This window comes from Lampris incognitus, chromosome 6 (genome assembly GCF_029633865.1).
Source record: "Lampris incognitus isolate fLamInc1 chromosome 6, fLamInc1.hap2, whole genome shotgun sequence".
NCBI classification, from domain to species: Eukaryota; Metazoa; Chordata; class Actinopteri; order Lampriformes; family Lampridae; genus Lampris; species Lampris incognitus.
The window spans coordinates 43958467-43985175 of NC_079216.1; the positions used below are offsets into that span (position 1 = coordinate 43958467).

The window sequence follows — 26709 nt, forward strand, 5'->3', positions numbered from 1 at the left end:
GCTGGTTTGGTTATTAGAAAAGGTTGCTGGGGTTCCTGTTACTGGAATCATTTAGACAACCCGTTAAGGTCACTGGCCACGGACCGTGGTGTGTTTGTTTGAACGGAAAGGGCAGAAAGTGTCTGTACATCAACAGTGTTCAGCTCTACAGAGTCTCTCTCACACACACACACACACACACACACACACACAAACAAACAAACACAAACATTATATATTTGGGTTTCCAAAAGAAGAAGGGAGAAAAGGGAACTGGCTTTTCAGAGCAAGCTAACAGTTATTCCATTATTCCAATTAGGTCTTTTCACACGAGACCCGATCAGCTTTAATCAACAGCAAAATCAGTTCTGTTTAACTCGGTGTAGATATTTGTCCTACAGCGCTGCACAGCTCCATCACACTTCCTCTCCTCACTGCAATCCTCCTGCTTTTTGGCTGTCCTGCCATCATCCCACGGTTGTCACAGTGTGTTAGAACGGACAATTCGGTTTCTTTTCCTCAACGTTTAAGAGGCATAACCAATAGCATGCCTGTGGGTAAGTATACTTGAGTGTGAGTGTGTGTTGCACCTACTGTTTTTTTCGGTGTCTTTATGTTCGTGACAAATCAAAATTAACATCAAGCGTTGAATTGCTGTGAACCACTATAGCTGACCATGAAACCAGATGGAAGTGCTTATCGAAGATACACCACTATATGTTTGTCATGTACTCTCAGAATGTGCTGAGGCTCTGTACGTTCATCTGCTCCGGAGAATTCTGTGACTTCCATGCTTCAAAACCCAATTCATTATCAAGAAGGCTCCCTTTGAGGCCAGTTATTGCCGTGAAGCTCAGCTCCTTAAGCTGTAATTCTCTCGGTTCTGATCTTTGCAAGATACAAACTGATGAATTACATTACATTACAAAACTTTGTTCATATTTTCATTTCCATTGCTGGAAAGATCTGACTCCAACTGTACATATTGCACATGTGATAACATTTCTGATGTCGCTTCATAACCAACACAACTCATAGTCAGTTCACCAGAAAAAAACAAAAAACAAAAACACAATGTGTTTCTTCTGTTGCTATGAAAAATGTGGATCTTACTCGAGCATGAACAAAGGTGTGTCAAAGGGAAACACTCTTGGTTTGACTTTACCTTTCTGTGTTGCCAGTCAAAACTCATCCATATATCATGTACTGTACTATTTTGGTCTTTAGCCCTGGCTGCTGAGGAGATCACTGTGAGGGCTAGAGTCCTGGATAAAACAAACGCACATGGAAAAAGAAAGAGCAGTTGTTATGTGTTCGTTCTGCTGGGTCAAATACCTCCAGTTGTCAGCAGCACACAAACATACACACAACACACACATAACACACACACACACACATACCCGTGTGTATGTTTATGCATTACATCAGCCAGATTTGCACACCTTGCCAGATCTGCAGGTAGACCAGGGTGTTGACACTCGTCACGGTTTTGAGAAAAAACTAACACCATCATCGCACAGTCTTACACAAGGTTCTCATGTACCCTAATCCCAAATGGTTATTCTTGAATAGTGCTTTGTCAGATGGTCATACCCTCTTCTCCTTTTGGCTTCACAACGTGCTTGTCAGCACAATGTTTCAACTTAGTCAGAAATGCTTGGTCAGTCTATTTGTCCGACTGTCTTGTCATGCATTCAGTTTTCTCATTTGTCACTAAAGCACTTTGGCACCACGAGGCTAGTCTGAATCGACATCCCGATACCGTTTTTTCCTGTCTCATCCGCCTCACCGGCATCACATTACAGCCTGAGTGACAGGCCTCATTAAGAGAGGCCTGCACTCATCTGCCATGCTGTTTTACATCAGCGTTTAGGGAAGTGGGGGGGAAGCGGAGACGCTGCGTAACATGGCAGAGTTGCAGCCCATTATGTAGCCCGAAGTTCAAGTATGAGGGAATGACAGGATTGAGTCGAGTCTTCTTGCTCAGCCTTATCACGTGGGTGGTTTATGTAAGCAATACTTTCTTTGTCCCCTATTAAAAAAACAGTCCCAGCTTGTTTTTTCAATGTCCAAATGGCTAGATGCCAAAAGAAAGGCTGTATTCCTAAGAGATTATTTTTGTTGGCTGGCCACGACTCTAGCGAATCTCTATGACTTTGGATACTGAAGTTGGGTTTATGAGAAAAGTGACAAATGTTTGGTGGCCTGCAAGGCAATAAATAAACAAGTAGAAATACACAAACTAAAATCCCAGATTAGCTAAACCAAGTATGACTAATTATGCCAATCTGGGGAATTTTTTTAAATTTTATTTAAATATAGATTTTAAAGGGGGGAGGTTGTAAGTAGCTTGAGTGTTTCATCTGTCTGCTGGCTCAGATAACAAAAAAGCAAAAAAAAACAAAACTGATAAACCCCCCCCCACTAAACTCATCTCATTGGAAATGCTACACAGTTCTAGACTCGCTTGCGTAGGCGCCCTATCATATATCAAGCACCCATCGTTTTTGAAGATAGATTGCTGTCACCGGGGCAGGTGTCTTTCATTAAGGAAGGGGGGGGGCTTTTGTTGGGAGATACTGTAGCTGGCCATGGGTTGGGGAGGTGAAATATGACACACAAGGAAGAATCCTCTTCCATCAGCTGCGTGAGCTGCTATGTCGTCCCCCAGATGGCAAGTTTAGCAGGAGCATCACTTTACCTCCGCCCTCCAGCACAGCCCCGTTGTTGTAGGCTTTGTGCAGGCAGACAAAGGGACATGAGAGGGCTGTGGAAGGCCACTATGGACATGGTTTGGCCCACACTGTGTGCGTGAGTGATGAGACTGGAACTGGTAGCTGTTGTGTGTAGGGGCTGTGGTTTCACGCGCTCCTCTTAGTTTTGGCACTTTTCCTTGAATGAGCGGTTTTCCATCCATACCTTTTTCTTGTGCGCTGCTGACAGTGACGGCAGCATGTGTAGTAACCCTAACCCCAGATGAATTGAGATCAACGTTGGTTAACCAAAACCTACTGTGCGGTTATTATTGGGGACAAGAGTCCATTCTGTTAATATTCTTGATCCACATCTGGTGAACATCTTGGCCCTCTGCCCGCCCAGGGAATCAGTGTAAAGAGTATGGTCTCAGACAGGGGAGTTTGCCACCACTGTTGGAGCAGCTGACAACTGCGCAGGTTCTTCCCGAACTCCTCGACATCGTTATCAAAAGAGACGTTGCATAGAACATAAAGGTAACAGTAGAAAATTGTACACTTCTTATGACAGCTTGCATTGAAATGCACGCGTATTGTAGGGAGATGCCACCGCAGTAATGGCGACTTGTTTACTTCCGGTACTTCCCCAGATACGTATATAGTCTGAGTAAGGCCAGTTGTTTCTTCTTAATCTTAGCCCCTAGTCTGTGTAAAAAGAGGATTGCTGTGTACAGCGTATCACTTTAACTCTATGCTCTTCTCTTCTTCTTTCCTTTTTCGAATGGTTTTCTTTTCTTTGAAAGAGAAAGCGTATCGCTGGAATTGGTTTAATTTGATGACAGTGTTATTTTGATGTTGATGATTGAAGCACAAAAGAGTGAATCCTCATTGTGTGAGGATAAATACAGATAACATTAATTGCTTTTTGAAATGTTATATAGCCGTTGTGTATGGAATTTCCTTGAAGGTGTTATGCCTTTCTTTCTGAGAAGACATCCCCCAAACTGCCCCCCCACCCCCCAATCACAACAGGGGGGGAAACTGGGTTTGTGTGATCTTCACTTAAGGGCCATTGTAATGATGAAGCTTACATCATTTTATGGACGAATGCTGAGGTTTTATTTCTCATTCTTGTTTTTAATTCTATATATTGCATTAGTGCACCTTTTTTTGTCCTCAACTTTCACTTGGTGAATTCATTTAGTTTGTAACAGTTGATGTCAAATTGTTCTTTTCCCGTAGTCAAACTGCTATGAATGTGAATGTCTAACGGAGAAATAAATGCAATTGCAATGCAACTTCATCAGGGTGGCTTCCCGTCTCGTTTGTGGCTCTTTTAAAACCAAAGTGGTGCAGATTTAAAATGTCCATGGTTGTTTCGTGGCACCCAACCATAAATTGAATTATACAACGTCAGCTGCATCTATTGTTACAGCTTGTATAGTGACAAAAAAACAAAAAAAAAAAACAAAAAAAAGCGAAATCAACAGAAAACACCTTGTACACTTTCCAATTCAGGCATGTTTTAACGCCTGCTTGCCAGTAACTAATGCCCACTTCCGTGTGTGCCATTTTGTCATGTCTGTGTGCTTGTAGAAATCAGTGTTGCATGTCTCTGGAGAACCTGTTCGCCCCCCAGCAGCTGTAGCACCATTAGCGAAGAGAGGACAAAAAAGAGCACTATTCTAGTGACTGCTCTATTACACCTCATTGTCTCGCTGTGGTGAAAAATCTCCCCTGAGAAGCCTTTAGCCCTGTGGGAACTCATCCAGCTTCCTAATGTGGCTCTCTCCCTTCCTCCTCCTGTCTCCTTTTCACTTTCCTTTCTTTCTCTCTCTCTCTTAGCCTTTCGCTTTTGTGCTTTGCCTCTTTAAGAAGGCCGGCTTCATTACTGCAGACAGCAGTTCAAGTGAAATGACGAGTTATAACCACATGACATAGAGACTGCCAGACAGAAAGTGGCGGCGAGAAGAAGGAAACAGTATTTTGCATCAACGCCAAACACTTCTTTCACTGCCAATATTCAGCGATAAGCGGACAGATATAAAAAGTCCATGTTATCCTGTTGAATTTCAAGCCTTGTTTTTGCTGTCTATATTTAATCATTTAGCCATGCAATGGTCCGTGAAAAGCTGGGTAAACTCTTGACGACCCTCAAGTCAGCGATCATCATTAAGCAACCATCTACCAATGTTTTATGTATTTACTCGTATTATCTGTATTAAGTGTAAAGCACTTTGTAATTGTGTGATTTTAAAAGTGCTATATAAATGAAATTTCACTTACCACTGTAGTCAGGATTTTCAGAAAAGCATGATTTTATGTATGTTCCCATTGAAATACATCGTTTTCTATACGTTACATCGGTTTGATGCTGTTTATTTTGACGTATAGCCTACTTTGAATCTATGTAATAAAGATTTGTCAGCCCTAAAAAAGGTAGGCAAACTCCTAAAAAGAAACAGGCTTCAGGGATCACGCACCTAAACTCGTGATCCCTTCACTAAACCACTGTTTTGAGATTAGAGGAGGTAAGATAATAATAAATAAGGTAAGATAAGATAAGAATAGATAAGGTAAGATAAGAATATTGGACAATTGATGTGAAAGACCTTGCTTCTTGGCTTCATTTAAAAACCCCAACTAGCCTTCCTGTGCCTTTGCACCGACAGACACCATTTAGCCATTTCCGTCCAAGCTTCCTCAGCCTAAATGTCCCTCAGCTTCACAGTGAGGAGGGGGAAGGTGCCATTGACGTAGGTTTATTGCCTGATGGGGTTTAATTGACGTGATCCTGGCAGCCCGATTGGCCATGCAGCTGAGTCCTCTGGTGGCACTATAGAAATGGAGTTTGTCTGAGCCAGCATTGTGACGTCAAGATGGAGACAGGTTGCGGCCTCTTGGGCCGTCTGGCTACTCTCTAGCAGACCACCCGCTCGCTTCATTTCAATTCAGTGGATAAGAGTAAAAGAGCCCTTGAGGGAAAACAGTCAAGAGCATCATGTGCAGGATTGTTTAACCCTGAAGTGGTGCCTATCTAGAGGCTAATAGGTATATTAAACCTGCACGCTGGAGCTTAATGGGAGGTTTTATCTTAAGTAAATGCACGAACACATTGTTTAGGGGTCATAATTGAAGGCGTTTTGACTATCTAACTCTGATAAAAGTGCCTAAACATGTGAGGTGAAGTGTATATGGCCCAATCTGAGATTAATTGACTTTATAAAATGGGTATATTCACATACATAATTGAAGGGTTTGAGTTATAGATTAAAAATAAGCATTTTGTTTCCCTCTCAATTGATCCTCATTGAAAATATGCGCAATTCTTATTCCAGTGGTTACAAAGGTTGCCGATGTAAACAAATGGAAACTATTAAAAGCTCAGAATTGGTTGCCGTTTAGCATTGGTCTTGTATTCAGAGACCGGTCAATCAATTTTGGGGTGATAGCAGGTCCTAACCATGTGTTTTACATTTCAAGTTAAATTCTGATTCATTTGCTGTGAGAAAATTATTTTCGTTTGGTGAATCCCAGGCAACTCGGTTCGCTTGGCAATAAAGTCTGAAAGCTTTAGTCTATTCAGCAACAAACAGCTGAAATAGACACTTAGAAAAGATGAAGGTTTCCACTTGATATAGTAGGAGGAGAAGAGTGTATGACTAAGAGAGAATATCTTTCAGTGAGTGAGGCGAAGGGTGATAAAACAATCCTTTCATTGAGCAGCACATCAATGAACAGGATGCGAGTCAGTGACCTCTGGTGGTCATTCTCTGTATTACATAAGTCAAGCAAACGAGTGGGGATTTGATGACATTACAATCGCGAAATCAGTTTCCAGCTTTCTTTTTTCTTTGTTTCTTTTTTTTCTTTTTACTAACATTTTACAATCAACGGAAAACAGGAAGTGTGTACAAATCCAGGTATATATATATATATATATTTAACCATGCAGCTGAAACTTGTGGAAATGGCAGTAGCTTACTCAGAACGCATCTTTGGTAAATAAAACTTTCTTTTTTTCTTTTTTGTAAATTTTGCAACAGCAGAAGTCAGCCCTCGCACAGGTAGCCTACAAGATGAGCTTCTCTTTTTTTGCAGGATCGGTGAAACTGTCCAGGAGGCTCATGTCATCCTTATCTGGAAAACAAGACAGAACACAGATTAGGAGGGGGGGGGAATCACACAGCAACTTCCTTCCTTCAACCTTAGTCCCCCTAAGACCTCTTGGTTTTAACCTCTCCATCTCCAACCTGTCTCCTAATCCTCTAATCCTTCTTCTATACTAACCAAAGACCAGCAGGTTGCAGGAGCACTTGGCCATGCCCAGTGGGTTCTCCAGCACCAGTGTGTACTCGCCACTGTCTTTAGCTGCACAGGTGGGGATGACGAGGGTGCACACTCCATTAGCTGTGCTGTGCCAAAACCGAGGGGACTCTGAGATCTTCTCCTCTCCCTTATACCAGCAGGCCTGCAAACATCATTTGGCCAATATCATGTTTATCACACAGGGATACCATATAGATGATGCAGATTCATCTGAATGCAATGATTATCCTAATGGTGAACTGTTATTATTATTGATACTGTGAAAAAAACAACAACAAGAAACAAACAAACAGAGGGGAGCTGTGAGCAATATTTGGGAAATATCATGTTATTCATATTACGTATGAGGTACCAAACATATGATGCAGATATGTCTGAATGTGAATGCCCCGTTGTTGTTATCATTGTTGATGTTGTGAAAACAACCAAACAAAAGAACAGCGGAGAGTTGCAAACGTAATTTGGGCAAAATCATGTTAATTACAAGAGGTACCCTACATATGATGCAGGTTGGTCTGACAATTATTCATGATGATGATTGTTATTATAATGTACTATTATTGTTGTCATTGATGAACTGCAAACAAACAAACAAAAAAACGAGAGGACGACACAAAACAAAATAGAATTGAGCCTAAAATATCAACAGATCACAAAACTAGAATATCAATAAAATGTCAACACACCCTAGGTTTATGACAGATAGGATGCCACCCTCAGTAGTCCACACCAGACATACCTGTGGAGTCGGCATGCCCTGATAGGCACAGCTCATGGTGCAGTCATGTCCTCTACGAACGGCATGGTCCTTCAGAGGCAGGAGAAAAGAGGGTTTCACCTGGCGTGGTGGTGGACTGTACTCCTTCAGAACAAGGCTGCTGACGTACTCTTGGGGACAAACACACACACACACACACACACACACACACACACACACAAATCAGCAGAAACATTCCTTTCACATACCTAAAATTGTAACAACACTGAAATCCAGTGCTTCCTCTCCTACCTTTCTCTTTGGCAATGATAAAGGGCTCCTTTGAGTCCAGCGGGTCACTATCGCCAATGGAATTCTGTGCGATGACCCGGAAGTAGTACTTCCTCCCAGGAAGCAATCCAGTAACGGTGTACCTGCGGCTGAAGACACGCTCCGCGGCAGTGAACCAGGAAGCGGTACTGGTGTCTCGTTTGAGGATGACATAATGGGCTCCCTCATCCTCTGCCAGGTCAGGCGTATGATCCCACTGCAATGTCACTGTTCCAGGAACCTCCTCCAGCAGGCCAAGGTTGGTCGGAGGCCGGGGGAAGTCTGGCAGAAGGAGAATTGTAGATGAGAAGACAGGATAGGGATTTTTTTTTTATCATTACTTCAGCTCAGTACAGTTATGACAACCAGGTTTCAGGGTCAACACCCTGAAAGGGGAGAGTTGCAAAAACATATCTAAAGGGATGCATAAGGTTCGACAAAGGTTTTAACAGAGTTTCTTAAATCTAATTTCCAGAAACAGCTTAATTTCAGATTGACCCTCTTGTAACTGTAAGCAGAAATCAAGGGTTTTTCTCCATTACTAAATAGTTATTTTATCCATCTGGATCGTGGAGTGAGGTTACATGTTTAGGTTACTAACTAGCATCCTTGGAGACACTTTCCATGTACCACTGTTGAAATGTTGAACTGGGTGGGACAAACGCTGGTGCAGTGCCAAACACATCTCTAACCAGGAAAACCAATTGAAATGTGATGATGATGTTGCAATGCTTCTGTTGGGCAGGTAACCTACCAAATTTACAATCAAAATTACGACAGAACAGTGTTCCCATATAGGAATCAGGAATCAGGGACACTTCATTTGTCATTTCGCCTCGTGTACTTGCACACATGAAGTGAGAGTGTCTTTCTCTTTGTATTGCGCTGCTGTGGGCTGGGGGAAATAAATGTTGATGATTCCTGAAATGAAATGCCGTTTCCCCCAGCCCACAGCAGTGCAACATACAGATGAAAACACATTCAAGAACTACAAGAACACACATATTCAAACTAACATATCCAAACCAAAAAAAAAAAGAATCACTGTCCAAGGGAACAAACACCAGCCAGGATAGCTGTCGGAACCGCCGGTCTGCATGGGCTAACAGTTAGCCTAGCCTGCCCCGATTACGCATCCTGTCAGACTGCCCTCCGTGTTCCCTCCTCAGGCACAGCTCCAGGCAGGAGCTGTGGTCCCTGTGGCAACCAGACAAAGCAGACCAAGCCCTCTCAGCCGATCCAGCACCAGCTCTCCCAGCCAGACACCCTTGACACACCTCCCCGCACTCCACACAACGACATCAAAAACACCAGTCAACGCCAGGTGAAGCCGCCGCCAGACCGTCCTCGGTGTTAGCGGAACTGCCGGTCTGCATGGGCTAGCAGTTAGCTTAATCTGCCCCGCTTCCGCGTCCTGTCAGACTGCCCTCGGTGTTACCTTCTCGGGTGCAGCTCCGGGTAAGGCCGCAGTCCCTGGGCCCACAGCGCAGCAGACCAAGCTCTTGCAGCCGATCCCGCGCCAGCTCTTCCAGCCAACAAACGAAGACAAAATTTAGATGCAGACATGCATCGACGGTACAGGGTCAGGCCACCGCAAATGTGAATTCATGCCATCATCTTCCCACACCGGTACTGGCTGAGGCTGCTGCGAACGTGGATTCCCGTCGCCATCTTCCCGCACCAGAAGCGATGTCTGTTTGATAGGTTGATGGAGTTTGTAATACATTAGACTTTTGGTCGGAGGATGCCATTTTTACAAGAGTGGGAACTGCTGAGTTGATGGCATACAAGTGACAATGGCTGCTACACCTTGCTTGTAGTCCTTTTGCCCCTCCTTAGGGACAGATCAGGGGAATCATGGATTTAAGCTTCAGCTGTTCAGAAGAAGGAAACAGATTTACAACCCAGAGCTGCAAACCTTCTCATCCCTTACCTGTGACCCTTACATTGACATCATAGTGGGCCTCTCCGTAGTCATTCTTCAGGTGGGCGCGGTACACACCGGAGTCCGATCGCTGGGAGGAGGAGATGAGGAATTGCGAGTGATTCTTGCTTTTGGTGATCACCTCCTTGCCATTGGTGGGGATGCCATCTTTGAGCCAGGTTACCACTGGGGATGGAGAGCCCTGGAGAAGATGAGAGACAAGGGAAAGGGGCATGAGGCTTGCTTTATTGGGTATGATTTGGGTAGCAGGGTGGTTTGGGTAGAGTGTTCTTCAACTGGACGGCCTGGATTTAAACCCCCTTGCTAATGAGCATCTGACTAAATGTCCTTGAGCAAGAAACATGGACCCCTACAACCCACAAGTTCTGTTCTGTACCCTGTACTGTTCTCTTGTTGTTCTGTGGAGAAGGACACGAGCATTTGTGGTATTTGTGAATGTGTGTGTGTGTGTGTGTGTGTGTGTGTGTGTGTGTGTGTGTGTGTGTGTGTGTGAGAGAGAGAGAGAGAGAGAGAGAGAGAGAGAGAGAGAGAGAGAGAGAGAGAGAGAGAGAGAGAGAGAGAGAGAGAGAAAGAGAGAGAGACAGGCATATGTACTGCAGCATATTTTACACTGCACATTGTAGTTCTGCATATCGTTGCTGTTAGCTGAAAATGACATATCTGCAAATCTAGTAATTTTCTTTTTATTTGATCTAAGTTTAAAAACTCTCATTTTCCTGTGCCTTTCATTAGTTTATCAGGCGATGCTCTCCCTGGCACTTTTATTTTCCTTTTTTATTTTTTATTTTTTAAACAATCTCCTTATCTTTTATATTTTTTGGCCTTGTAAAGTAGTTTGAATTGCCATTGTGTGGGAGATGTACTATAGGGACGTGCTATATGAATAAACTGGCCTGGCCTTGCCTTATTATATAAAGGGAACGTATATGTACTCTTAGGGCTTGTGAATGCTTCAATGTTCCTAGACAAATGAAAAGTGTTTTACAAGGCCTGTTTTGTTAAAAAATGATGAATAGGTAAGGTCAAGTTGGCTCCTCTGTAGATACGTGGTTTTATCCTGACCGCGATGATATGTTCTCTGTTGACCTGTTGCCGAGCGACAGTCAAGAAATAAGGAATAATGCTATAGATTTATGGAGGCCTTACGAAGAAGCTGAAGTGAAGGCAGAAGGCTGTCCCGGCACGGACCATCATCTGGCTCTTCAGCTTCCCCTGCAGGTCAAACCTGGGGGCCACTACACCAGAAACAGTCACATATGTGTTATCAAAATACTGATTCAGTATAGACTAGAGAAGAAATAATTTGGACTGAATTTAAATTCAGAAAAAGTAGAAGAGAATGAAATCTTCCTCTAAGGAAATGTTGGCCTACTCACCAGGCGGGGGCATTGCAAACTCGCCCTTTTCAAGCTCGGTGGGCTCCCCGACCCCTCCCTCGTTGACAGCTCGGATACGGAAGAAGTACTTCATGCGCTCCTGAAGTCCCACCACGGTGTGGGCAGCACTGGCGATGGGGATCTTGGTGGCCTTGGTCCACTCCTTTGCATCTTCAGAGCAGACCTCCAGGATGTAGCCCGAGGGCTCGTCTCCCTGCTCCGGGTGTCCCCAGCTCAAAGAGATGGAGGTGTTTGAGGAGTCAGACACACGCAAGTTCCTAACCAGGCCAGGGGCTCCTGGGAGAGGTAAAAAAAACCCCAATGTGGGTCCATAAGTCTTTTACTGTAGCATGTCAAAGACCAGATTTTAATTGGGCTATAAATGTTGCACAGTATGCTGGCGATAATGTTTTATAGCTTGGATGACACTTATAATAAAAATCAAAGAGTGAGGGAGTGAGGCATGGATAAGAGATGTAAGTGAAGGATTCACGTATGGGGTCTTTGGCTAGGACGGTGTTAGAAACGGCACTGGGGCTTCCTGCTCCAGCTCGGTTTACACTGGACACTCTGAACTCATACTCCACATCTTCCAGAAGCCCATCCACCACACGCGTAGTATCTGGAACAATAGATAAAAAGGCAAATACTAATATGATGTGATGAATACAATCACGAAGAAAACATTCAGCACCATCAGTGCAGCAAAACTGGTCGTGGTAGAGGACATTCTGTGATTAACGTGTTTTTTTTCTCCATCATTTGATAAGATATGACTTGACTTAGATCTGATGAGAAAGGAATATAAAACATCCATACACATACATGTCAGTGTTGCTGAAACAACAGCTCATGAAAATGACAGAAAAAACAACAGCAATTATCTCAAATGTGGTCTTCGGAGGACAAAACATACCAGTGTTAAACCTAGGAAGGGACCAACACTTTTGATAATCATGCCAAAAAAGTGAAATGATATTAAAAATCTGTATCGCCTGACGAATGAGAAGAAAAAAAAAGAAAAAAAAGACATGATAGCCTGCACAGCAATGTGTCTGACCTGTGAGCAGCTCCTTGTTGACCTGGACCCATATGTTACTGCCCTTCTTCCTCCTCTCCAGGATGTAGCCCAGGATGGGGGCTCCTCCATCCTGGGCTGGGGAGGTCCAGCTCACTGTCATGGTGTCTTTGGTGATGTCAGAGACCTGGGGCTGGGGTGACACCCCTGGAGGCTCTGAGTATGTGGATTCAAACATCAGGAGTCAGGACCATATCAAAAAACTATATACATATATACATATATACATACATATATACATATATACATACATATACATACACACACACACACACACATATATATATATATATACACACACACACACACACACACACACACACATATATATATATATATATATACATATACATATATATATATGTAGACGCTGAACGATGTTGACCGACAACTAACACTTTTTTCTTTACCTTGATGCTGAATGTGATGTTTATGGTGATGATAATGGTGAAGAAGAGAATCATGATGATGACAACGCTCACCTTCGGACTCTTAAAACATACACCTTTGCTTTTAGCAACATCTTTCATGTGATATGTTACTAAAAGCTACATGTGAAAAATATTATCAGGGTGATAATGGGAAATTTTACATGATATCGATATATCACAATACTTCCTTACATATGCAAAAATACCACGTGTAAGAATCGAACTGAGGTTCCTCACATTGAACTGTTTGCTAATGTAAAGCATATTAAACCAAAATTAGTTTTCCCTTAAAATATTTTTGATGTTTTTGTGAGGAATTGTGGGTAACAGATTCTCATTATAACTAGTTTAGACAATAAAATGGTGTATAATGGTATGACAATATACGAATGTCATCCCGATACAACGCTATGGAAAGATGATAAATGATAATATTGAATTACTGCTCTGCCCTGATTAAAGCTACAATCCTAAAGATGGTGATACATAGCAATTGATATTAGTATCTCATGGAAAAGATCTTTTACCAACTTAGTCTTCCTCATCTACTTTTTAGCCACAACAACTTTGGTTCTTCTTCAAATTTGCTGAGATCGGGCGTCCGGGTAGCATAGCGGTCTATTCCATTGCCTACCAACATGGGGATCAACGGATCGAATCCCCGTGTTGCCTTCAGCTTGGTCAGGCATCTATCTCTACAGACAAAATTGGCCGTGTCTGTGGGTAGGAAGCCAGATGTGGTTATGTGTCCTGGTCACTGTACTAGCGCCTCCTCTAGTCGGTCGGGGGCGCCTGTTCGGGAGGAGGGGGAACTGGGGGGAATAGCGTGATTCCCCCACGCGCTACGTCCCCCTGGTGAAACTGCTCTCTGTCAGGTGAAAAGAAGTGGCTGGCGACTCCACATGTATCGGAGGAGGCATGTGGTAGTCTGCAGTCCTCCCTGGATCGGCAGAGAGGGGGGAGCAGCGACCGATACAGCTCGGAAGAGTGGGGTAATTGACTGGATACATCCATCCATCCATTATCCAAACTGCTTATCCTTACTCAGGGTCGCAGGGATGCTGGGGCCTATCCCAGCAGTCATTGGGCGCCACGAGGGGAGACACCCTGGACAGGCCGCCAGTTCATCACAGGGCCTTGGCCGGGTAGAATTGGGGCGAAAAGGGGGGGGGTCAAAAAAATAATGCTGATATCTTCCTCATTCTTCAACATTTGGCTGTTATGGTGAAAACATAAAACACTTTGCCCTGCATCATCTTTTCTACCCAACGGTAATGTGGAAATGGGAAATTACACAAGTGTCTGTGTCCTGAAAATTCATTGTTAGGCTTTTGCCTTTAATATGCCTGCCAGAGGAATTGTTAAAATGGACATTTGCTTTACATGTAAATCTTCAGGACTGTAGCATTGACAATAACAGTAATAATGATGATAATGTTGAGATATGGTTGATGATGATGATCCTCATGATGATGAGAATGACAACAACTATGATGCCGCCGGAAAGTCTCCTGAAACATTTACACCAGTTTTCACCTATGGGCTCCCCGGCGGACACCTCCTCTGTCTCCAGGGGGTCGCTCGCTCCTTGGGAATTGACGGCCCTGATGCGATACTGGTAAGCCTGGCCTTCCTCCACCTTGTCATCATTGAAGGCTGTGGTTCTGCTGTCCACCTCCTCCACCTTGATCCATGCCACCTTACCTGCCACACGCCGTTCAATAACAAAGCTGGTCACCTGTTTCCCCCCGTTGTCCCGGGGAGCCTTCCACTTCATCTTAATACACTTCCTTGAGTGCTCCAGGAATTCAACCTTGCCTTGAGGAGGCTTGGGGTGGTCTAAGAAAAAAAAGCAGATTTTTTTTTTTTACCATTGCTTTGCTATTTTACATTAAAGTTAAAGTCGAAACTAGTAGTGTTGCTGTAGAGTTGAAAATATTTTTACATAATGCAAAATGTGTCGCAGATTTTTACCCACCAAGGACACTGAGGTGTAGGCTGGCCACAGCGGTGCCACAGGCACTCTTCAGGCGGAGCATAACTGCACCGCTGTCCTCTCTTGCACAACTGGATAAACACACAGTTTTTCATTTTTTTTAAAATTTACATTACAATCCTCATTAGTAATAAAACTGGCAAATGTTTTCAGTTGTTATTGCCCATGTGGTTTAATATGAGCTGGGATTTTCTCAGAATCATCACCGATAAGCAAGACGTGCTTTATCACCTTTAATGTCCCCAAATGTTTCTTTCTTTCTTCTTTTTTTTTTGTGTGGATTTTTTCTCCCTTTTTCTCCCCAATTGTATCCGGCCAATTACCCTACTCTTGCTCCAACCCCTCTGCTGATCCGGGGAGGGCTGCAGACTACCACATGCCTCCTCTGATACATGTGGAGTCGCCAGCCACTTCTTTTCACCTGGCAGTGAGGAGTTTCGCCAGAGGGACACAGCATGTGGGAGGTTCACGCTACCCCCCCCCCAAAAAAAAAAAAACAGGTGCCCTGACCGACCAGAGGAGGTGCTAGTGCAGCGACCAGGACACATACCCACATCCGGCTTCCAACCCACAGACACGACCAATTGTGTCTGTAGGGACACCCGACCAAGCCGGAGGTAACAGCGATCCCCATGTTGGTAGGCCAGGGAATAGACTGCCACGCTACCCAGACGCCCCTATTTTACAATATTATTTAAGCATCAAATCAGGATATTATGTAAATAATATGTAATGTTAGCTGTTCAGTTGAAAATGTGCACTCATTTGTAGGCCTAGTCCCAATCACAAACTGAAGACATGGATCCTGTATTGTGTTCACAACAAGGTCACACATCAGTTGTGCTTCACATCTATGACACTATGTGTCCTTGTCATATTAAACAAAAAAAGGAATGTTTTACAACAACACATACTACATTAACGCCAGCGCCATGAAACAACAACCACACTATGGATGGCACTGTTATCTCTGCATCCAACCTGCTGATCACTAGTGTCGTGGAGTCAGCTGTCCGCTCCACCTTGGTCCTCTCATCCTCCATCACCTCCAGGCCATCCTTGTACCAGGTCACCTTGGGAATGGGTTTGCCTTTGAAGGGGATCTTGATGGTAGCAGTTTGGCCCGCCTGGACTGTCACAGGCTGGGCACTCAGCATCTCTAGCACTGTGGAGTCCATCTCAGGAGGATCTGGGAATAGTGTGTGTGTGTGTGTGTGGGGGGTGGGGTGGTGTAAGAATTGGGTAGGGATTGCAAAGACTGTAATATTATCTACCTGAGTGAAATCATGTACACAATTGCTCTGCTGATCAAACATTGAGAACAGCTATACACTTACACACATAGACCTTTGCCCTACACACACACACACACACACACACACACACACACACACACACACACACACACACACACACACACACACACACACACACACACACAAACACACACACACACACACACACACACACACACACACACACACACACACACACACACACACACACACACACACACACACACACACATCCTGACCTGCAATGTTGAGTGACGCCTCACTCTCAGCCCCTTTAGCTCTGAAGGTGTACTTGCCCTGGTGGGCATCAGTCACCCCAGGGAAGACCAGCTTGTGGACTGCCCCCTGTTTGACCACGTGCACCGCATTCATTTGTGAAATCTGCAAGAGATAACACAGAAAGCAAAGCAAAAGACTGGTTGATAATGTGTCTTACAGTAGAGTTACCTGTAAACAAATAAACAAAGGAACAGGTGTCCTTTTTGATACTTTCTATCAAAGACAACTGCTCATCCGTGGATGTTCAATTTATTAATTCTCCTGTAATTGCTCATATTAATGGTCACTGTTGGGTAAGACTTTCCTGAGAAAACTAAGAGAAACTGTTAAAAACTGACTTTTTTTTTGTTAGGTGGTGGTGAAAGTGTTGACACAAAAACCACCGGTGACTCTCTTGTTTCATTTCAAATGGATGTCTGGGATGCGGATTCACAAAAGCACCAATGCAGTATAACCATGCATGACAGTAAGTTAACCAATACTTTGGATTTGATTCTGATAAATGAGGAAAAAAAATGTGAGATCTATGAAATAGGATGACAAGGCACACCAGAACTAGCTGGACAGTGACACAGTGGTGCACAAAGTACCAATAATTTTTTTCCTGGTCTTACCTCAACTCCATCTTTAAGCCACACGCCATCGACCTTCTCATCATTAAGGACGACACACAGCTCTGCAGGAGAGCCTGTCGGGCACTGAGCATCCGACAGTCCATTCTTCACAGTCGCAAAACGCTCTGGTAACACCATAAAGAAAGAGGCTAGAATCATATACTGTTAAGGGGTATTACTTGGTCAATATCCATATAGTTAATCATCATTAGTGAGAATTACTACCTAATGACAATTAGACAGACAGACAGACAGACAGACAGACAGACAGACAGACAGACAGACAGACAGACAGACAGACAGACAGACAGACCGATCGATCGATCGATCGATCGATCGATCGATCGATAGATAGACAGACAGACAGACAGACAGACAGACAGACAGACAGACAGATAAACAGATAGATAGATAGATAGATAGATAGATAGATAGATAGATAGATAGATAGATAGATAGATAGATAGATAGATAGATAGATAGATAGATAGATAGATAGATAGATAGATAGATAGATAGATAGATAGATAGATAGATACAGAGACATAGATGGATAGATAGATGGATAGATAGATAGATAGATAGATAGATAGATAGATAGATAGATAGATAGATAGATAGATAGATAGATAGATAGATAGATAGATAGATAGATAGATAGATAGATAGATAGATAGATGGATAGATAGATAGCTGACATGTTATTCATGTTGGCACCAATAATGTTAGAATGAGACAATCTGAGGTCGTAAAGAAAAACAGCCAGGACTTGCAACCTCGCTGGAAAGATGAGTCGGCATGGATTAATTTTATCAGGTCCTTTGCCTGTGAGGGGTAATGATGAGACATATAGTAGGCAAGTTTCTCTGAACCAACAGCTGGCTCGGTTTTGCAAAGAGCAGGGCTTTGTATTTTTAGATAACAAGCCTTCCTTCTGAGGCTGACCCGACCTGCTGAAAGCAGACGCCCTCCACCCTACTGGGGATGGTGCCACTATATTCCTGTATAGAAATATATCTATATTCCTGTATAGAAATACAGCAGGGTTGACACCATGGACTTAAAGCACGGCAGGTTGCAGGCAATTAGAGAGCTTGCTAGGCACAATTTCAGTGCTGGTTTGGAGTCTACTATTTCAGTTAATATGCAGAGCCAGGTCAACTCCGATAGCATAGGTCATCAGATCGATAGTGTAGTTTACCAGATTGAGACTGCCTCCTTTCTCCGCCGTGTCATTTGTAAATTTTCTTGCGCACCAAAGGCTAACCACAACAATCTAATTACTACATATACGTATCTACTTCTGGCAGTGGCAATACATATCACAAAACATCTCATCAAATCATGACTCTGTCTTTTCCTCAACGTGTAAGCAGGCCTAATCACAGAATGTCCTCTACCACGACCAGTTTTGCTGCACTGATGGTGCTAAATGTTTTCTTCGTGATTGTATTCATCACATCATATTAGTATTTGCCTTTTTATCTATTGCTACCCTCAGCTACTTTACTCCGATGAGAAGTACCTCATCCATCACACAGCTCCTGATAATTGGCTTTATCAATATCAGATCATTGTCTAGCAAAGCGGTACTGGTAAATGACTTGATCTTGGAGCATAGTTTTGATATGCTTGGTTTATGTGAAACTTGGCTAAAATCCATGTTTTCTTACCATTAAATCAGAATCAGAACCATGTTTATTGGCCATGTAGGTTTGCACATATATGGAATTCTACTCCAGTTTCGTGGTTCTCTCGGTGTACTTAACATAGAATAACAACACTACAACACAACGATCTTCAGATATATACACAAGGACTGACTATATACAGGTGAAATGAGAGACGATGAAGTGCAATGGTGCAGAGAATATATCAGAGATGTCGAAATAAATGATCCCTCACTATAGTAATGCTCATGCCCCTTGAGCCACCAAACAAGGTGGGGGTGTTGCACTAATTTTCAACTCCATCTTCAATCTCGGTTGGTTCTAAGTTTGATATGAAATTCAAATTTTATGAGGCACGAGTCATGTATCCCTCTGCAACAGTCATGAACAGCTCTGTCCAGATAAATGGACTCATGTCATGTTACCTTGTTGTACTTTACCGGCCACCTGGGTCCTACTCCACATTTTTAAAATGATTACATGGAATTTATGTCAGACCTTGTAACTTGTACTGACACTATCTTAATCCTTGGTGAGTTCAACGACGGTACAAGGGAGCCTCGTACGTGCTGAGGAAAGCTATCATACCGGGATAAATTACAACAGCATTACAACAGCGGGGACTTCAGGTGCATGGGGCAGGGACTGCAAGCAATAATGGACTACAAACCCTAGCCAGGTGGTTTTACCAACACCACCACTTCACTTCTGGATACACAGAACCTTGTTGGCCACTCACTTCAACGAGGTAACACATCAAGCGATGGAGGCACGCAAATGTCTTGGCAGACATTTTTAACGTATCATTGTCACTATGTGTGGTTCCTACATGCTTTAAGAAAACCTTTATTGTGCCTGTACCCAAAAATTCACCTACATCCTGTCTTAATTACTACAGACCTGTTGCTTTGACCTCATGAATGAAATGCTTTGAAAAATTGGTGAAAACATACATAAATCTTTTTTTTTTGTCAATTTCCCCCCCTTTTTTTTCTTCCCAATTGTATCCAGCCAACTACCCCGCTCTTCCAAGCCGCCCCGGTCGCTGCTCCACCCCCTCTGCTGACCCGGGGAGGGCTGCAGACTACCACATGCCTCCTCCGATACCTGTAGAGTCGCAAGCCACTTCTTTTCACCTGACAGTGAGGAGTTTCACCAGGGGGACGTAGCACATGGGAGGATCATGCTATTCCCCCCAGTTCCCACTCTCCCCCGAACAGGCGCCCCGACTGACCAACGGAGGCGCTAGTGCAGTGACCAGGACACATACGCACATCCGGCTTCCCACCCGCAGACATGGCCAATTGTGTCTGTAGGGACACCTGACCAAGCCAGAGGTTACACAGGGATTCGAACCGCCAATCCCCGTGTTGGTAGGTAACGGAATAGACCACTACGCCACCCGGATGCCCTATTTTGTGGGATTGCTGATTTCTTATTTATTGTTTTTGTTATTATTTAGTATTTCCTTATTCTTAGTTTAAGGGCTGAGAGAGCCAGGGCATATGCATTTCATTGCATTGGAAGGTAAATGGCACTTCTTTTTTTAAGTGTATATGACAATAAAGTGAAACTTGAACTTGATCCTCTTTGTACGGCTTTCGGCAGTTCTTGATAACTTTGGTTTTGGTAAGTATGTGCATGAAGTTACCCATCACAGTGGCAACACTCTTGATCTGATCTAGCACGTGTTGTAGTTGTTTCTGATCTGGCCCTCTTGCCTCTTATATTCACTGTGTCAGACCACTTTCTTATCAAATTTCAGGCAGCACTTTTTTGTCCTTGCAGCTGTGGCACCAATGTGTTCAGGACTCATCATATTGCCCCGTCAACTCTTTCTAATCTCCTTGAGTCAGTGCCACCTCTAATGACCAAAATTAGAAAGAAGAAAATCGACACCTTGGTTTACTGACAAGATAAATGCTGTTAAACTGGTCATTAGGAAACTTGAGCGGAAATGGCGTTAATCCAAATGTGAATATTTTCACCTCGCATGACATGACTGTTAAATTATAGGCATGCATTGTCAGTGGCTAAAGCAGTATATTTTACTTCTTTAATGAATGTCAATAAACATGTTACTGGGCGTGATGAAGAATGACAGGATTAGGAATGATTATATTAGAGGGGTCGTTCAAGTTGGACGGTTTGGAGACAAAGCAAGAGAGGCAAGATTGAGATGGCTTGGACATGTGTGGAGGAGAGATGCTGGGTATATTGGGAGAAGGATGCTGAATATGGAGTTGCCAGGGAAGAGGAAAAGAGGAAGGCCAAAGAGGAGGTTTATGGATGTGGTGAGGGAAGACATGCAGGTGGCTGGTGTGACAGAGGGAGATGCAGAAGACAGGAGGAAATGGAAACGGATGATCCACTGTGGCGACCCCTAACGGGAGCAGCCGAAAATAGTAGTAGTAGTAGTAGTAATGAATGTCAATAAACACAACCCTAGATATCTTTTTGACACTTTTTGACATTTACTCAAGAGCAACCTTCTACTAACTGCTCCCTTTTTACTGCCCTTGACTCAGATTTTTTGGCAGTAAATTTGAGGATATTAGAAACAAAATAAGCAATTTATCTACAGACCCTGTGATGCAAATTTCTTGTAATAACTGTCAGACTTTCACATTTTGAGACTGTCACACTGGAAACATTGCCCAAGCTGTAGCAATAAAAGTTGTGTCCAGATGAAATGATTCAACTTTCTGTGATTGTCCAAGCTGGTGCTGGCAGCCAAACATACTACTTTCCTCCTTGACCCCATTCCTTCAAAACTATTTATAAGAACTTTGGCTGTCCATGGGACCCCCAGTGCTAAATATAATCAACTAGTCTATTTCCTCTGGCATTGTTCCTGCTATTTTTAAAACTGCCATGGTTAAACCTCTCTCAAAGAAACCAAACCTTGATCCAGGGGTTCTCAATAACTATAAACCAATGTCCAACCTACCTTTATTTTTTTGAACACTTTGGAAAGAGTATTAGCTAAACAACTTTGGCCATCTTTCCAACAACAACCAATTCTTTTAACCATTTCAATCAGCATTCAGAGCCTGTTGCTCCACTGAAACTTCACCCCAAAAGTGGTGAATGACTTTTTGCTTGTTATGGATTCCAAATCCAGCCCGAGGCTACTGCTACTCAATCTTAGCACAGCTTTTGACACCACTGATCACAGTATACTTTCAAACCACCTTCAGAATTACAAAGGTGTCTGGATCTAGCTCGGCTGAAGGCTTACTTATCTGACAGAACACAGTGTGTGTGTCTTCCATGGTAATGTTGCATCTAAATTCTCTACAGCGGAATATGGTGTACCCCAGGGCTCAGCTTTTGGTCCTTTGATGTTCTCTATCTGCAACTCATCTTTTGGCCAAATTATACACAGCTGTGGAATAAATTTCCACTGCTACGCGGATAATACTCAGTTGTAGTTACCTGTAAAGTCAGACAATAACTAGCATATCAGAAAGTTAGAGGCATGCATGTCTGCAGTGAAAAATTGGATGTCATCTGTTTTGTTTTGATTTTATGCTGTCTGATACATCCATCCATCCATTATCCGAACTGCTTATCCTGGTCTCAGGGTTGCTGGAGCCTATCCCTGCAATCATTAGGCGGCAAGACACCTTGGCCAGGCCATCTCACTCACACTCACACACGGGACAATTTAGTATGGCCGATTCACCTGACCTACATGTCTTTGGACTGTGGGAGGAAACCGGAGCCCCCGGAGGAAACCCATGCAAACACGGGGAGAACATGCAAACTCCACACAGAGGACGAACTGTGACAACCCCCAAGGTTGGACAACCCCGGGGCTCGAACCCAGGACCTTCTTATTGTGAGGCGACCGTGGTAACCACTGTGCCACCGTGCTGACCTGTCTGATGCAGTGCTGCTTTTTTTTTTAAACTGTGTTCTGTAAGGTGTCCTTGAGTGCTCTGAAAGGCTCCCACAAATAAAATGTATTATTATTATTATTATTATTATTATCTAACATCTTACTACTATATTTTGAAGAAAAAAAAAGTGAGATGCTGGTTATCGGCCCTGCTAGATAAAGTCATCTATATGATCAAGTCACAACTCTGTCACCTCCACAGCCAAAAACCTTGGTGTTATTTTTGCTTGATCCCTATCTTTTGAATTTCACATCCCCGAGACTGTCTTTTCAACCCACAAAATATTGCTAAAATTCAGTCTATACAGTCCTTACTTAGCTCAAAGAGTGTGGTGCGTGGGGAGCACAGAGGCATGACAGGGTGGGCGCGCGTGACCAGGGGGGAATATAGTGCAGGACTACTGTTTTGACGTCGGAATCTTTTTCACTGTTGAACAATCAACAAAATATGCTTTCATGAGACAGAGAGTATGTAGCTTCACAGAATGGAGAGCTATTTGACAGGCACAAAAGAAAGAGAGGAGATTCTTCTGAGACAAACAAGACAAAGCGCTTAGCTGATGGTAATCAACCAAAAACCAAGTTAAGAAAATATGACGAAGCCTATCTTGCTCTTGGATTCACAGGGAATGTGGTGGGAGATAAGGAGAGACCAGAGTGTATTTTATGTCTGAAAACTCTGGCAGCTGATAGTATGAGACCAAACAAATTAAGAAGACACTTAGAGACATTACACCCCAGTCACATCAATAAGCCACTCGAGTTCTTTCAGAGAAAACTTGGTGCATACTGCCAACAGGAACATTGCTTTGTAAAAGCTTAATCAGTGAACAACAAAGCACTAATGGCATCATACAAAGTCGCATTCAGAATTGCCCTGTGCAAGAAACCACATACAATAGCAGAGGAACTCATACATCCCACGGCTTTAGATATGGTGTCAACTATGTTTGATGAGACAAGCGCCGCAAAATTGAAGGCTGTCCCTGTCCAATGATACAGTTGCAAGATGTATAAGCAACATTTCAAATGACCTTGAAGAACAACTCATTGAAAAACTGAAAGACAAACATTTCGTCTTATGAGTGGACAAGGCTACTGACAACAATAAAGACAGCTTGTTTATTGCTAATGTTCACTTTGTCTTGTCAGTCACTGTGTGAGGATTTGCTGTTTTGCATGTGCGTCCCAAGTAGAGCGATAGCTGATGAACTCTTTAGGCGTCTTGACTGTTACCTGACAGAACATGGGCTGAAATGGCAGAACTGTGTGGGCGTTTGCATGGATGGTGCACGGACCATGGCAGGGAAAACGAAGGGATTGCAGGCACTAATTAAGAGGGTCTCGCCAAATGCGCAATGGATGCATAGAGAAGCGCTAGTATCAAGACAGATTAGCCCTGACCTAAACGAGGTTTTGACTGATGTTGTTAGCGTGGTCGATTTAATCAAAACAAGACCCCTGAGAGTGTGGCTGTTCTCTGCACCTTGAAGGAGATGGGAGCTGAACATTCAGCTGTTTTTTCACAGCGAGGCTAGGTGTCTCTCGCGAGGTAAAGTGCTGTAGTGAGTCTTTGAGCTCAGAGAGGACATTCAGGTGTTTCTGGAGGAGAAGCGTGTGCATGAAGTTGCAAGCAAGTTTAGTGATGAACAATTTCTGATGAAAGTGGCCTATCTCAGCGATATATTTGGAAAGCTGAATGAATTAAATCTTCCGTTTCAAGGCAGGGACAAACACCTTCCTCATCTGGCTGACAAGATCAGCGCATTCACTTGAAAGCTTGAGATGTGGGGCAGGTGATTTGATCAAGGAAATTTTGATTTATTTGAGAATCTGAGTGAATTTGTTGAAACCAGTGATTCTGGAGCCACCACAGTGATTCCATGTTTTAAGCAGCACATCTCTCCCCTGAGAGGATTCTTTCAAAAATACCTCCCCTAAACAACAGTGCTCAGTATGACTGGGTGACAGATCCATTCAATGCAGCAGCACCTGCTGATTTCAGCTCTGCTGAAGAGGACCAGTTCATCGAGATGACATCTGACTCCAACCTGAGGCTGAGCTTTACAGCTCAGACACTGAGTGAATTCTGGCTTGGTGTGGAGAGGGAGTTATCCACTCATAGGGCAGAGGGGCTGTGGGTATTCTGCTTCCCTTCGCCACATCCTATCTCTTTGAGATGAGCTTTTCTGCTGTTGCCTCACTTAAAACAAAGTACAGATCTAAGCTCAACATTAAGCATGACTTGAGAGTGGCAGTATCAAGCCTGCAACCCTGTTTTGAAAAGATGTGCAGTGCAAAACAGGCTCATTGCAGCCACTAATGCAGTGATAAGACGAGCTCTGACAAATTGACTTGCTCATAATTTTTCCCAAATACCCACATTTGTTCTTTTTTTGTTGTTGCACAGATTGAACTTTATTGTTATTGTTCATTTTTCTCTGTTTTTGAAAAAGCACACAGACTGATGGAACAATCTAGTGACAAATATCACAAAAAGAGGTTTCATAAAGTTGAAGTGGAACTTGCGTTTGTTATTTGCACAACAGAAATTACTGAAAGAAAAGTCAAAGGAATGTTCATAATCTTGATGTTATTTAAATAAAGTTAAACTTGGCCCATTTTGTCACCATTTTATTGGGGCAGGGGCATGACAGAAAAAGTTTGAGAACCACTGCCTTAGCTGATGCTGAGATCCTGATTCATGTCTTTGTTTCATCCAGATTAGAATACTGCAATGCCCTTTTAGCCAGCCTATCACATGCTAGCACTAAAAACCTTCATCTGGTTCAAAATGCTGCTGCTAGAATATTATCTAAAGAAAATTATCATATCACACCTATTCCAGCCTCCCTTCACTACTGGCTCCTTGTTCATGCTAGAGCTGACTTCAAAGCGCTACTATTATCCAATAATATACTTAAAGGGCTGGCCCCTCCATATTTATCAGATCATATACAGCCTTATGTACCTCTATTCTCAAAGTGCTGGCCTCCTCTCTGTCCCTAGAGTTAAAAAGGAGTCTGCAGGCTGCAGAGCCTTCTCTTACCGCACCTCCTTTCTTTGGAAGAATCTCCCAGCCACCATCAGAGAATCTGACTCTGTAGACTCTTTCAAATCTGAACTGATACCCATCTTTTCTTATTACCTTTCTACTTTACTTTGTTAATCTGACTTCCTTCTGAGCCTTGTCATAATTATCCTGTTTTGGGTTAGGGTTTTAGCAGTAATCTCTTGGTCTTGTCCTGCCAACGAGAATGTTCCTAAACCCTTTTCTGAAAGCATCACATCACTATAAGCTTCTGTTTGTATCTCTGACAGCCATGAGCACGAGTTCCCATGTTTTGTGCTCGTTTTGTGCCTGTCTCCCTCTGTCTCACTTTCTTTCTGTCTCTCTCTTTTCTCTCTTTCAGGGCCAAGTTTCTTCTTCTATGGACTGTCTGATGACCATGGAATCAGCCTCTCTCTCACTCTAAGTTATCATTTGTGTTGTTCTTGTTTATAATTGCTTTTGCATAATTTGTTTTGGTTATGACTGATCGGCATCACTCTCATCACTTCTTTCTCTCCCTCTGTGTGAATGCCGTGTGTATGAAGTCTGCCTTTTGTGAAGTCTATTCTCTCTCCAGGTCTCCACTTGAATGGCTTTGTGGAGCAGGGTCAAGCTAGCTCTTGTGGGGTTGCCTGACATTGTCTTGAACAGTCACAGATTCACCAAATATGCCTTGCACTCTCTCCTCACAATGTTTATTAACCAATACATTGAAATTTGCTTTGCTGAAATCTATGTATTAACTGTATTAATATATTCGACACTACCTTGCTCTGTGTGTAATTTCTGTTGGAACATTATAATTGTTACTTTTGTGTACTTTGTGCATTTGACACCTATTACATGTCTGTCTGTCATGGAAGAGGGATCCCTCCTCTGCTACTCTTCCTCAGGTTTCTCCCATTTTCTATGCCTGATAATGTTTCCTTGTGGAGTTTTTTAGGGAGTGTTGTTTATTGCACTGATTGTAAAGCCCTTCAAGACTACCTTTTGAATTTGGGCTAGACAAATAAACGTGACGTGACTTGACTAGATAGATAC

General features: G+C 43.1%; 1 protein-coding gene across 1 annotated transcript in view; it reads right to left on the reverse strand.

Annotated features, from left to right (window-relative positions):
- Positions 1–6632: 6632 nt before the first annotated feature.
- Positions 6633–26709, reverse strand: part of LOC130114550 (immunoglobulin superfamily member 22-like) — a 44066-nt gene continuing 23989 nt past the window's right edge. The window contains exons 12-25 of the mRNA XM_056282418.1: positions 17043–17167; positions 16389–16530; positions 15836–16043; positions 14837–14925; positions 14395–14697; positions 12410–12583; positions 11843–11971; positions 11350–11646; positions 11120–11208; positions 9962–10154; positions 8011–8310; positions 7741–7889; positions 6963–7143; positions 6633–6812 (exon numbers count right to left, since the gene is read on the reverse strand). Of these exons, the coding sequence (XP_056138393.1) occupies positions 6745–6812; positions 6963–7143; positions 7741–7889; positions 8011–8310; positions 9962–10154; positions 11120–11208; positions 11350–11646; positions 11843–11971; positions 12410–12583; positions 14395–14697; positions 14837–14925; positions 15836–16043; positions 16389–16530; positions 17043–17167 (2447 nt within the window). The 3' untranslated portion in view covers positions 6633–6744. The remainder of the gene's footprint in view (positions 6813–6962; positions 7144–7740; positions 7890–8010; positions 8311–9961; positions 10155–11119; positions 11209–11349; positions 11647–11842; positions 11972–12409; positions 12584–14394; positions 14698–14836; positions 14926–15835; positions 16044–16388; positions 16531–17042; positions 17168–26709) is intronic.